Here is a 14619-nt window from a genome sequence, read left to right on the forward strand (position 1 = left end):
ATGTGTTGTGCAGTAAAATGTATAAAAACAATTGCACAAAGGCCAGAAAGGGACAAATGAAAGTATGTTTCAAGACTCTTATATATGAAGTGATTCGATGTCATTTGAATAGAAACTACAGTAAGTTAAAAACAAGACTGTAAACCCTAAAGCAGCCAATAAAGCAACCCACTGAGCAGCAAATTAAAAAGTAATACAGATTTTGCTACCTGAAAGTAGGGTGCTGTTGCAACACATAACTAAAACTATGGAAATGGCTTTGAAATAAGGCAATAGTGGCAGAGGCTGGAAGAATTTTAGGTTTTGAAAGAGAAAGAGAGACAGAAAGGCAGGCTGACTAATCACAAGAAACAAGAAAACATTCCCCTTAATATCAGGAACAAAACAAAACAAAATGCCTGCTTTCATACTGTCTATTCAGTATTATTCTAGAGGTCTTTTCCAGTGTAGCAAGGCAAGAAGAAGAAAGTATTACAAGTTGGAAAGCAAGAAAATTTAGGCAATCATTTACAGATACTTCAATTATGAAAGTAGGAAATAAAAATCTAACCATTATGATAGTGTAGCTAGGTTTGTAGATGGAAAATTCAATATACAAAAATTTGTTACATTTCTCTAGCAATAGCTTTAAAATATTTTGTAAGATACAAATAACATAGCATAAAAATACAAAGTACCTAAGATTAACCTAACAAAAATGAATAAGAGCTTTATGAAGAAAATCATAAACACTGATTGTAAGCATTACAAAACTTTCCAAAATTGTGACATTTAATGTTTGTAAACAAAAAGATGTATCTTGATATCCTATATGTAAATCTCTCAAATTTGATGTACAGGTTGAGTGCAATAGTAGAATTTTACAAATTAACTCTAAAATTTACAAGAAAGTGCAAAGACCAAAAACAAATAAATTCTCATATATTACAAGGTGGGTTAACTTGCCCACAAAATACCAGGACTTACTATAAATATATAATCATTAAAGATCTCAGTCATTGGTGTAGGAATACACAACACCAATAGAACAGAATAGAAAGAACAGAAACAAATCTTTTTATGCAGTAATATTTTCTAGCAATAGCATACCAAAATATATATATCTAGGATCTCCTATTTAGGAAGCTATAGTAGAAAGCCAGGTGATGGCAGAAGTGGAATAAATAAGGAGTCAGGCTAATGTAACTGTGGTTGGCACTCTGCAGAGCCAAGGGGAGCTGCAGGTACAGTCTCAGCTCTCCTGTTATTTTCCGAGCCTTTGCCCTGTGTAATGATGAAGATGCCATAAAAATATTGGCAGGAGTCCCTCCCATCAGGAAGCTTGCACAAGTCTCTTAGATAGCCTCATCCACCAGAGGGCAGACAGCAGAAGCAAGAACTACATTCCTGCAGCCTGTGGAACAAAAACCACATCCACAGAAAGACAGACAAAATGAAAACGCAGAGGACTATGTACCAGATGAAGGAATAAGACAAAACCCGAGAAAAACAACTAAATGAAGTGGAGATAGGCAACCTTCCAGAAAACAGAATTCATAATAATGATAGTGAAGACGATCCAGGACCTCGGAAAAAGAATGGAGGCAAAGATTGAGAAGATGCAAGAAATGTTTAACAAAGGCCTAGAAGAAATAAAGAACAAACACACAGAAGAATTAAAGAACAGAGATGAACAATACAATAACTGAAATGAAAAACACACTAGAAGGCATCAATAGCAAAATAACTTAGGCAGAAGAATGGATAAGTGACCTAGAAGACAGAATGGTGGAATTCACTGCCATGAAACAGACAAAAGAAAAAAGAATGATAAGAAATGAAGACAGCCTAAGAGATCTCTGTGACAACATTAAACACACCAACATTCACATTATAGGGGTCCCAGAAGGAGAAGAGAGAGAGAAAGGACCTGAGAAAATATTTGAAGAGATTATAGTTGAAAACTTCCCTAACATGGGAAAAGAAATAGCCACCCAAGCCCAGGAAGCGCAGAAAGTCCCAGGCAGGATAAATCCAAGGAGAAACACACCGAGACACATAGTAATCAAATTGGCAAAAATTAAAGACAAAGAAAAATTATTAAAAGCAACAAGGGAAAAACGACAAATAACATAGAAGGGAACTCGCGTACGGTTAACAGCTGATTTCTCAGAATAAACTCTACAAGCCAGTACGGAGTGGCACAATATATTTAAAGTAATAAAATGGAAGAACCAAGATTACTCTACCCGGCAAGGATCTTATTCAGATTCGATGGAGAACTCAAAAGCTTCGCAGACAAGCAAAAGCTAAGAGAATTCAGCACCACCAAACCAGCTCTACAACAAATGCTAAAGGAATTTCTCTAAGTGGGAAACACAAGAGAAGAAAAGGACGTACAAAAACAAACCCAAAACAATTAAGAAAATGGTAAGAGGAACATACATGTCGATAATTATCTTAAATGTGAATGGATTAAATGCTCCAACCAAAAGACACAGGTTTGCTGAATGGAATACAAAAACAAGATCCATATATATGCTGTCTACAGGAGACACATTTCAGATCTAGGGGCAAAGACAGACTGAAAATGAAGGGATGGAAAAAGATATTCCATGCAAATGGAAATCAAACTGGAAATCAAAAGAAAGCTGGAGTAGCAATACTCATATCAGAAAACTAGACTTTAAAATAAACAATACTACAAGACACAAGGAAGGACACTACAGAATGATCAAGGGATCAATGCAAGAAGGAGATGTAACAATTATAAATATAATATATACACCCAACATAAGAGCACCTCAATACTTAAGGCAAATGCTAACAGCTATACAAGAGGAAACTGACAGTAACATAGTAATAGTGGGGGAATTTAACACCTCACTTGCACCAATGGACAGATCACCCAGACAGAAAATGAATAAGGAAACACAAGCTTTAAATGACACAATAGACCAGACAAATTTAATTGATATTTATAGGACATTCCATCTGAAAACAACAGATTACTCTTTCTTCTCAAATGCACATGGAACACTCTCCAGGACAGATCACATCTTTGGTCACAAATCAAGCCTCGGTAAATTAAAGAAAATTGAAATCATATCAAGCATCTTTTCCGACCACAACGCTTTGAGATTAGAAATCAATTACAGGGGAAAAAATGTAAAAAACACCAACACATGGAGGCTAAACAATACGTTACTAAATAACCAAGAGATCACTGAAGAAATCAAAGAGGAAGTCAAAAAGTACCTAGAGACAAATGACAAGAAAAACACGATGACCTAAAACCTAAGGGATACAGCAAAAGCAGTTCTTAAGAGGGAAGTTCACAGCTATACAATCCTACCTCAAGAGACAAGAAAAATCTCAAATAAACAATCTAACCTTACATCTAAAGCAACTAGAGAAAGAAGAACAAACAAAACCCAACGTCTGTAGAAGGAAAGAAACCATAAAGATCAGAGCAGAAGTAAATGAAACAGAAACAAGGAAAACAATAGCAAACATCAATAAACTAAAAGCTGGTTCTTTGAGAAGATAAACAAAATTGATAAACCTTTAGCCAGACTCATCAAGAAAAAGAGGGAGAGGACTCAAATCAATAAAATTAGAATGAAAAAGAAGGACACCGCAGAAATACAAAGCTTCATGAGACACTACTATGAACAACTCTATGCCAATAAAATGGAAGACCTGGAAGAAATGGACAAATTCTTAGAAGGCATAACCTTCCAAGACTGAACCAGGAAGAAACAGAAAATATGAACAGACCAATCACAAGTAATGAATTGAAACTGTGATTAAAAATCTTCCAACAAACAAAAGTCCAGGACCAGATGGCTTCACAGGTGAGTTCTCTTTAGAGAAGAGCTAACATCCATCCTTATCAAACTCTTCCAAAAAATTGAAGAGGAAGGAACATTCCCAAACTCATTCTACGAAGCCACCATCACCCTGATATCAAAACCAGACAAAGATACTACAAGAAAAGAAAATTACAGACCAATATTACTGATGAATACAGATGCAAAAATCCTCAACAAAATACTAGCAAACAGAATCCAACAACACATTAAAAGGATCATACACCATGATCAGGGGGATTTATCCCAGGGATACAAGGATTCCTCAGTATATGCAAATCAATCAGTGCGATACACCATATTAACAAATTGAAGAATAAAATCCATAGGATGTCCACTCTCACCACTATTATTCAACATAGTTTTGGAAGCCCTAGCCATGGCAATCAGAGAAGATAAAGAAATAAAAGGAATCCAAATTGGAAAAGAAGAAGTAAAACTGTCATTGTTTGCAGATGACATGATACTATACATAGATAATCCTAAAGATGCCACCAGAAAGCTACTAGAGCTAATCAATGAATTTGGTAAAGCTGCAGGATACAAAATTAATGCACAGAAATCTCTTGCATTCCTATACACTAACAATGAAAGATCAGAAAGAAAAATTAAGGAAGCAATCCCATCACCACTGCAACAAAAATACTAAAATACTTAGGAATAAACTTACCTAAGGAGGTAAAAGACCTGTACTCAGAAAACTGTAAGACACTGATGAAAGAAATCAAAGATGACATAAACAGATGGAGAGATATACCTTGTTCTTGGATTGGAAGAATCAACTTTGTGAAAATGACTATACTACCCAAAGCAGTCTACAGATTCAATGCAATTCCTATCAAATTACCAGTGGCATCTTTTCGAAAACTAGAACAAAAAATCTTAAAATTTGTATGGAGACACAAAAGACCCCGAATAGCCAAAGCAATCTTGAGGGAAAAAAACGGAGCTAGAGGAATCAGACTCCTTGACTTCAGACTATACTACAAAGCTACAGTAATCAAGACAATATGGCACTGGCACAAAAACAGAAATACAGATCAATGGCACAGGATAGAAAGCCCAGAGATAAACCCATGCACCTATGGTCAACTTATCTGTGACAAAGGAGGCAAGAATATACAATGGAGAAAAGACAGTCTCTTCAATAAGTGGTGCTGGGAAAACTGGAGAGTTACATGTAAAAGAATGAAATTAGAACCCTCCCTAACACCATACACAAAAATAAACTCAAAATGGATTAAAGACCTAAATATAAGACCAGACACTATAAAACTCTTAGAGGAAAACATAGGAAGAACACTCTTTGACATAAATTACTGCAAGATCTTTTTTGACCCACCCCCTAGAGTAATAGAAATAAAAACAAAAATAAACAAATGGGACCTAATGAAACTTAAAAGCTTTTGCACAGCAAAGGAAACTATAAACAAGACGAGAAGACAACCCTCAAAATGGGAGAAAATATTTGCAAATGAACCAACAAAGGATTAATGTCCAAAATATACAAGCAGCTCATGCAGCTCCATATTAAAAAAACAAACGACCCAATCCAAGAATGGGCCGAAGACCTAAATAGACGTTTCTCCAGAGAAGACATGTCTTCTCCAGAGAAGACATGTCTAAGACAGATGGCCAAGAGGCACAGGAAAAGCTGTTCAACATCACTAATTATTAGAGAAATGCAAATCAAAACTACAATGAGGTATCACCTCACACCAATTAGAATGGGCATCATGAGAAAATCTACAAACAACAAATGCTAGAGAGGGTATGGAGAAAAGGGAACCCTCTTGCACTGTTGGTGGCAATGCAAACTGATACAGCCACTACGGAGAACAATATGGAGGTTCCTTAAAAAACTAAAAATAAAATTACCATATGATCCAGCAATCCCACTACTGGGCATATACCCTGAGAAAACCATAATTCAAAAACACACTTACACCCCAGTGTTCATTGCAACACTATTTACAATATCCAGGTCATGGAAGCAACCTAAATGCCCACTGACAGATGAATGGATAAAGAAGATATGGTACATATATACAATGGAATATTACTCAGCCATAAAAAGGAACGAAATTGGGTCATTTGTAGTGAGGTGGATGGACCTAGAGACTGTCATACAGAGTGAAGTAAGTCAAAAAGGGAAAAACAAATATCGTATATTAATGCATGTATGTGGAATCTAGAAGAATGGTACAGATGAACCTGTTTGCAAGGCAGAAATAGAGACAGAGATGTAGAGAACAAACGTATGGACACCAAGGGCGGAAAGCAGGGGGGTGGGGTGGTGGTGGGGGGGGGTGGGATGAACTGGGAGATTGGGATTGACATATATAGACTAATATGCATAAAATAACTAATAAGAACCTGCTGTATTTAAAAAAATAAAGTAAAATTCAAAAAAGAAAAAATAAGGAGTCAGCAAAGTATAGGCCAAATCTGCTCTGCTGCCTGTTTTGTAAATAATATTTTATTGTAACACAGCCATGGTCATTCAGTTATGTATTTTCTGTGGCTATTTTCATATCACAGCAGCAGACTTGAGTAGTTGCAACATAGACCCTATGCTCTACAAAACCTAAAATACTTGGCCTTTACATTAAACTTTCCTGACACCTGAAATAAGTAAATGGCTAAGATATTAATTAGGGAAACATTACCAAGTACAGTGGACACCAGCTATTTGTGCCCAGTATCCTTTTTCCATTCTGTTAAGAAACAGCACCAGATTTAGAAGTGTTCTTCAACTCCCTCATCTCAAACTGTCTTGGTGACATCTGACCCCAAGCAAGACCAGTAAGATACAATCATCTAAAAATTGACATTGTAGAAGGGAAGTAGTAGAGCTTAGTAATTCCAGAACCAGTATCCAAAGGGATGGGAAGAAAACAGTCATAAACTCCCTCTCTAAAATTTCCCTGAAAGGACGGAAGTAGTGGCTATCCATGAATTTCTGTTATTTTAACTCTAAGAGTTGTCCTGGTTCTATCTCTCACCAAACATGTTGTTCAATTTTCCCTCAATTCTTTGAGTTACCCTACTAGCCATCCAATACATTTCTTGCTTTAAATAGTGTCAGTTTCTCCTGCTTACAAAAAGTAAAATAAAACCCTTAACTGACACACATTAACATCTGGCAGACATGGTTCTTGATTACTAAAGTTGGTTGCCTATGAAAATAAAATTATTAAGAGATAATATCAGTTAGTAAAGAAAGCTCACTCTGGAAGAAAATTGATATAGTTGTTATTAGAAATCCTGACTTTAACATAATTCTGTTAGCCATTATTCTCTTCCTACCATCCCCTTCTCTGAAAACAGGCTGTCTCTCAGATCTCTTGGTCACCACCTTTGTGTGGATATAATATTGCTACTGTATATGCAGTAATGCTCCTTCCACATTTCTCATTCACACTTCCATACTCTTTAGGTTTTCACATACAAAATCTAAAGAAACAGTATAAGAAAGTAAAACCAGAAACTGCTGCAACATTTTCAAGTCATGTACAAAGCTCCAAAGATTTTGAATGTGGATCTAACAGTGCATGATTAAGTGTTGAATCCTTACACTTGGCCAGACTATTCAATCATTTACTATGACAATTTACTGCTTTATTTTAATTTTTTTTATTTTTATTCCCACTGGGACCTATACCTAGATGAAGCTATTCCTAATTCAACTTATGTGACAGCCCTGGTCTTACATTTGACACTTATGTAGGATCACTGCTTCTTTAACTGATTAAGTAGCAAATCTGGTACTACTTCTGCTTCCTCCTCTACTAAGGAGGAAATACCAAGTTACCAACATTAGTAGATTCAAGAGTATTTTTCTTCATTCTATGTTAATTTTGTGTCAAAACATACATCTTATATTTTTACATAGTTAAAAATTTGCTTCTAATCCACCATTTGACTTCATTGTGTATAGTTTGAAATTTATAAGCTATATAAAAATGGCAGAGGAGGAGGGGAAAAAAAGGAAACAAATTCTATCCTTGGTATTTCTATTCACTCTATGTAGTAAGAGTGAACTGGGACACACACATTACACAGTTGCAAAGAATACAATAAAATGCATTTAAAATATATTTGTAAACCTAATTTATTGATATTTTAATAAAGTTAAATATTTGGCTTAGACATACCTTTCAGAATGTTTCAATTTTATGTCTGCTTTTCATAGCATCCTTTCAGTTTTGATAGCTAATATGGTAATTTAGGACTTCCCTGGTGGCACAGTGGTTAAGAATCTGCCTGCCAATGCAGGGGACACGGATTCGAGCCCTGGTCCGGGAAGATCCCACATGCCACAGAGCAACTAAGCCCGTGTGCCACAACTACTGAGCCTGCGCTCTAGAGCCTACAAGCCACAACTACTGAACCTGCGTGCCACAACTATTGAAGCCCACATACCTAGAGCCCGTGCTCTGCAACAAGAGAAGTCACCACAATGAGAAGCCTGCACACCACAACTAATAGTCCCCACTCGCTGGAACTAGAGAAAGCCTGCGTGCAGTAACAAAGACCCAATGCAGCCAAAAATAAATATAAAATAAATAAATTTTTTAAAATATATGGTAATTTAGAATATAGCATTATCTTATTTTTTTTAAAGCACAGCTGCTACCAATTAGTAATATTGGTATGTATGCCATTTTTAGACACTAAAATTAACTAACCTCTGTACTCTTCAACTTTTGTAGTTCATTTTCCAGCATCAGTTTCTCCTCTGACAACACTTGGAGGTCACTTTGAATCTGTGTGTTTTTCTAAAAGAAATATTATAACTTCATTAATAATGAAAAGCAAACATATCAATATAGAGAGGTTATTTGGGCACTTAATTATTAAAGTAAGAAAGTCTTCATTAACTCATAAAAATAATGAACCATTGGTATTAATCTGCATAGTGAAGTTATAATTGGTGTTGAAAGAGGCAAAGGAACTATCAGTGATAGTGGAATTTCAAAAGACTGTGGGAGGGGCTTCCCCGGTGGCGCAGTGGTTGGGAGTCCACCTGCCGATACAGGGGAGGTGGGTTCATGCCCCGGTCCGGGAGGATCCCGCATGCCGCGGAGCGGCTGGGTCCGTGGGCCATGGCCGCTGGGCCTGCGCGTCCGGAGCCTGTGCTCCACAACGGGAGAGGCCACGGCGTTGAGAGGCCCGCATACCGCAAAAAAAAAAAAGACTGTGGGAATGGAATATTACTCAGCCATAAAAAGAAACAAAATTGAGTTACTTGTAGTGAGGTGGATGGACCTAGAGTCTCATACAGAGTGAAGTAAGTCAGAAAGAGAAAAACAAATACCGTATGCTAACACATATATATGGTATCTAAAAAAAAAAAGAAAAAAATGCTTCTGAAGAACCTAGGGGCAGGACAGGAATAAAGATGTAAACATAGAGAATGGACTTGAGGACACAGGGAGGGGGAAGGGTAAGCAGGGACAAAGCGAGAGAGTGGCATGGACATATATACACTACCAAATGTAAAACAGATAGCTAGTGGGAAGCAGCCGCATAGCTGAGGGAAATCAGCTCGGTGCTTTGTGACCACCTAGAGGGGTGGGATAGGGAGGGTGGGAGGGAGACGCAAGAGAGAGGGGATATGGGGATATATGTATACATATAGCTGATTCACTTTGTTATAAAGCAGAAACTAACACACCATTGTAAAGCAATTATACTCCAATAAAGATGTTAAAAAAAGAAAAAGACTGTGGGATGTTATAGTTCAGTATTTTAGAAACGAAGTGTTTCTGAGTGACAATTAAATCTAATAAAATCAAGAGAATAGACAAAGCTTTCCAGCTCACATATGCATAAAAATCTCTTGAATAAACTCTCTTGACATATCCTGACAATTTCTAGACTGTATTAACAACATCAAGGACAAAGTGCAATTTCAAACTGAAAGCACTATACTTACAGCCTCTAACAAAACTTGCTCACTCATAGCTCTGAAAAACAAACCAAAAATATAATGTATTATAATTTTAAATTTATATTTTTATGTAATATGCTTATATATTTTCTTTGTAAAAACCTTAATATAAATAAGGTTAGAGTAAACTTTGACTAGCATTCCAAAAATTCAATGCTTTTCCTAGAGATACTGTTAGCTTGCTGTGTCTCTTCCCAGAACTTGTTCCATGGATTTATATAACACTTCACGTACCCTTTCAATTCTATACTTTTTGTTAGTGGGCTGGATGTCTGTTTTGTTTTCTTTTTCACATAAATGATATTGTATATGATGTTCTCAACGTTTCCACTTAACACAATTTCTGAGATGTATTTATATCGGTAAACATAGATTTCTCTCACTCCCTTTAAATACAACTTCTTATTCCATAGCAGGGTTTGGCAAACTTCTTCTGTAAAGAGTCAGATGGTAACTATTTTAGACTTTACAGGCCAGGTGATCTCTGTCACTACTACCCAACTCTGCAAAAGCAGCTACAGATGATGGGTAAATGAATGGGTATGGCTACGTTCTAACAAAACTTTATTTACAAAAATAAGCTGCAGGCTAGATTTGACTCATGGACTGCAGTTTGCTGACAACTGTTCCATAGTATGGATAAACTATATTTTTTTGACTGAGTTTTTATTCATTATAATCAGAATTTTTTAAAGCTTAAGATATGATTAACATATAATAAAATTCATTCATTTAAAATATACAATTCAATGGCTTTTAATATATTCACTAAGTTGAGTAACTATTACCCCTATCTAATTTTAGCACATTTTAATTACCCCGGAAAGAAATGCTGTAGCCATTAGCACTCACTCTCCATTTCTCCCAGAACTGCCTAAGCCCTGGCAGCCATCAGTCTATTTTCTGTCTCCACAGATTTGCCTATTCTGAATATTTCATACAAACAGAATTGCACAGTATGTGGTCTTTTGAGACTGTTTTCTCACAACTAGCATAGTGTTTGTATCATGTATCAGTACTTTGTTCCTTTTTATTGCCAAATAATATTACATTGTATGAATATGCTCATTTTATTTATTCATTCATCAGTTTATGGACATTTGGGTTGTTTCCACTTTTGGGCTATTATGAATAATGCTACTATGAACATACATGTACAAGTTTTTGTGTGGACCTATGTTTTCATTTCTCTTAGGTATAAACATAGGAAAAGAATTTCTGGGTCATATGTTAACTAAATATTTAACATTTTGAGCAACTGACAAACTGTGTTCCATAGCAGATGTACCACTTACATGATGTACCAGCAATGTATGAGGGTACCAATTTCTCTACATCCTTTCCAACAATTGTTATTGTCTGTCATTTTTATTATATCCATCCTAGTGGTTGTGAAGTGGTATATCATTGTAGTTTTGATTCCCTAATGACTAATGATGTTGAGTATCTTTTCATGTGCTTATTGACCATCTGTATATCTTGTGTGGCAAAACGTCTATTCGGATTATTTGCCCATTGTTAAACATGGTTATTTATCCTTTTTATTACTGAGGTGTAAGAGTTCTTATGTATATTCTGGGTGCAAGTCCCATATCAGATACATGGTTTATGAATAGTTTTCACATTCTATGAGTTGTCTTCTCACATTCTTAATTGTATTAAGAACCTGCAGCACAAGTTTTTAATTTTTATGTTGAGTTTATCTATTTTTTTTTTCTGTTGTTGGTTGTGCTTTTGATATCTTATTTAAGAAACCATTGACTGGGACTTTCCTGGTGGTCCAGTGGTTAAGAGTCTGCGCTTCCAATGCAGGGGTCCTGGGTTCCATCCCTAGTTGGGGAACTAAGATCCCATGTGCAATGCAGTATGGCCAAAAAAATTTTAAAAAGAAAGAAACCATTGACTAACTCTAAGTCAAAAATATTTACTCCTGTGTTTCTTTAAGAGGTTTATAGTTTTAGCTCTTAAATTTAGGTCTTTGGTAATTTTGAGTTAATTTTAGTGCATGGCACAAAGAAAGGATCCAACTGAATTCTTTTGCATATGGATATCCAGTTCTCCAAGCACAGTTATTAAAAAAACTATTCTTTCCTCACTGAATTATCCTGGCCTCCATGTTGATAATCAGTTAACTATAAATAAATGTAATGGTTTATTTCTGGACATCATTTCCATTCATTCTATTCCATTGATCTACATAGGTCTATCCTCATGCCAGTACGACATTGTCTTAATTACTACAGGTGTATTTAGTTTTAAAATCACTAAAGTATGAGTCCTCCAACATTGTTCTTCTTAAGATTTCTTTGACTATTCTGGGTTCCTTGTATTTCCACATGAATTTTAAAAGCAACTTGCCAATTCATGCAAAAACAAAGTTGGGATCTTGATAGAGATTGCATTAAATCTGTAGATCAATTTGGGAAATATTGCCGTTTTAAGATTAGTTAAGTCTAACAGTCCATGAAAATGGGATGCCTACCTGTTTGAGTATTCTTTAAAGTACTTTCAGTGTTTTGTAGTTTTCGGTGCATAAGTCTACCACTTCTTTTGTTAAATTTATTCTCATTCTCTTTGGTGCTTTTGTAAATGGAATTGTTTTATTTCATTTTTGGAATGTTCCTTGCTAGTGTGTTACTTTCCTATGCTATGACAAAGTGTCACAATCTGCGTGACTGGTGACTTAAAACAACAAGAATTTATTCGCTCACAGTTCTGGAGACTATAAATCTAAAACTAAGGTGTTGGTACAGCCATGCTCCCTCTGAAAGCTCTAGGGGAGAATCCTTCTTTGCCTCTTCCAACTTCTAGTACTCGCAGCATAACTCCAATCTCTGCCTCCATGACTGTCTTCCCTCTGTGTGTATTTGCTTTCTACAATATTATTATAAGGATACCAGTCATATTGGATTAAGGGCCCATCCCCCTCCACTATGACCTCATCTTAACTAATTACATCTACAATGACCCTATAGCCAATTAAGTTCATTCTGAGGTACTAGAAGTTAGAGCTTCAACATGTATTTGGTGGGGGGGGGGGCACAATTCAACCCATAACAACTAGTGTATTAAAATATAATTGATTTTTATTTATGAATCTTGTATATTGCAACCTTGTTAAATTAATTTACTTCTAATAGTTCTAATAGATCCCTTAGAATTGTCAATAGATAAGGTCATGACATCTGCAAAAAGAGGTAGTTTTCATTTCCTTTTCTTCTCTAAATGCCCTAGATAGAACCTCTACTACAATGGTCGACAGAAGTGGTAAGAATGTCCTATTTTGTCCCTGATCTTAGAGAGAATATATTAAGTTTTTTCACCATTAAGGTTTTTCTTTAATATATTAGAGAGAATATATTATGATGTTAGTTATAGGTATTTGTAGATAGTCTTTATCAGATTAAGAAAGTTCCCTTCTATGCCTAGTTTGTGGAGTATTTTTTATCATAAAAGGCTATTGGATTTTGTCAAATGCTTTTACTTTGTCTAGTAAGCTAATCACGTGATTTTTTCTCCTTTATTCAATCAATATCATGTATTACATTTATTGATATCTGCATTTTATTTATTTTTTTATAAATTTATTTATTTTTGGCTGCGCTGGGTCTTCGTTGCTGCGTGCGGACCTTCTCTAGTTGCAGTGAGTGGGGGCTACTCTTCATTGTGGTGCACAGGCTTCTCACTGCAGTGGCTTCTCTTGTTGCAGAGTGCAGGCGCGCGGGCTTCAGTAGTTGTGGCTCATGGGCTCTAGAGCACAGGCTCAGTAGTTGTGGTGCGTGGGCTTAGCTGCTCCACGGCATGTGGGATCTTCCCAGACCAGGGCTCGAACCCGTGTCTCCTGTGTTGGCAGGCTGATTCTTAACCACTGTGCCACCAGAGAAGCACAATATTTGCATTTTGAACCAACTTTGCATTCCTGGGATAAACCCCACCTGCTTGTGGTATATAACCTTTTTTATATGTTATTGGATTCGATTTGCTAGCATTTTGTTGAGTATTTTTGTGTTCATATTCATAATATATTGGTCTGCAGTTTTCTTGTGACACTGTGGTCTGACTTTGGTATCAGAGTAATACTAGACTCATAGCATGAGTTGAGAAGTATTAACTCCTCTTCTACTTTTTGAAAGAGTTTGTAAAACAGTGGTATTAATTCTTCTTTAAATATCTGATAGAATTCATCAGTGAAGCCATCTGAGAATTTCTTGTTGGGAAATATTTTAATTAGTAATTGAATCTTTTTACTTGTTTCAGTTATACTCAGATTTTCCAGTTCTTGAATCAGTATAGTCTGTCTTTCTAGAAATTTGTCCATGTCATGTAAGTTGTCTAATTTGTGGTCATACAGTTGCTCATAGAATTCCCTTACAATCCTTTTACCACAGATGATTGAGCCATACTCCTACTAACAAAAAATGTAATTCTTTCTAGATTTTTGCTATTATCACAGTGATACGATAAATTTCTTTTTACATATGCCTCCTTGAGAATAGTCCTTTCTCTAGGGTAGATTAAAAGAATAAGGCAACCGTTTTGTTGCTATTGTTAAATAAACTATGCTAAATTGTTCTTGAAAGTGGGCAATTTCTACGGTACTAGCAATTTAAGAGTATTTATTACACTACATCTCTGTCAAGACTTGATATTAGAAAACTTCTACTTTTTGTTAAACTGATGGGGGAAAAAATGTATTGTTGCTGCTTTGCTTTCTATTTCCCTGATTACATATCAGATTGAGCATCTCCTAAAATGTTTATTGGCCATTTTTTGTCTCTTCCTTAAATATCTATATCTATATCTATATATATA

At 35.8% G+C, this 14619-nt stretch overlaps 1 protein-coding gene across 21 annotated transcripts in view; it reads right to left on the reverse strand.

The window, feature by feature from the left end:
- The window catches only part of CCDC7 (coiled-coil domain containing 7), a 300965-nt gene that overhangs the window by 234704 nt on the left and 51642 nt on the right, over positions 1-14619 (reverse strand). For all 21 annotated transcript variants that reach the window (XM_060006163.1, XM_060006164.1, XM_060006166.1 and 18 more), the window contains 2 exons: positions 9793-9823; positions 8543-8632 (listed from right to left, as the gene is read on the reverse strand). In XM_060006163.1, coding sequence (XP_059862146.1) covers positions 8543-8632; positions 9793-9823 — 121 coding nt within the window. The remainder of the gene's footprint in view (positions 1-8542; positions 8633-9792; positions 9824-14619) is intronic.

This window comes from Delphinus delphis, chromosome 2 (assembly GCF_949987515.2).
Source record: "Delphinus delphis chromosome 2, mDelDel1.2, whole genome shotgun sequence".
Classification (NCBI taxonomy): Eukaryota; Metazoa; Chordata; class Mammalia; order Artiodactyla; family Delphinidae; genus Delphinus; species Delphinus delphis.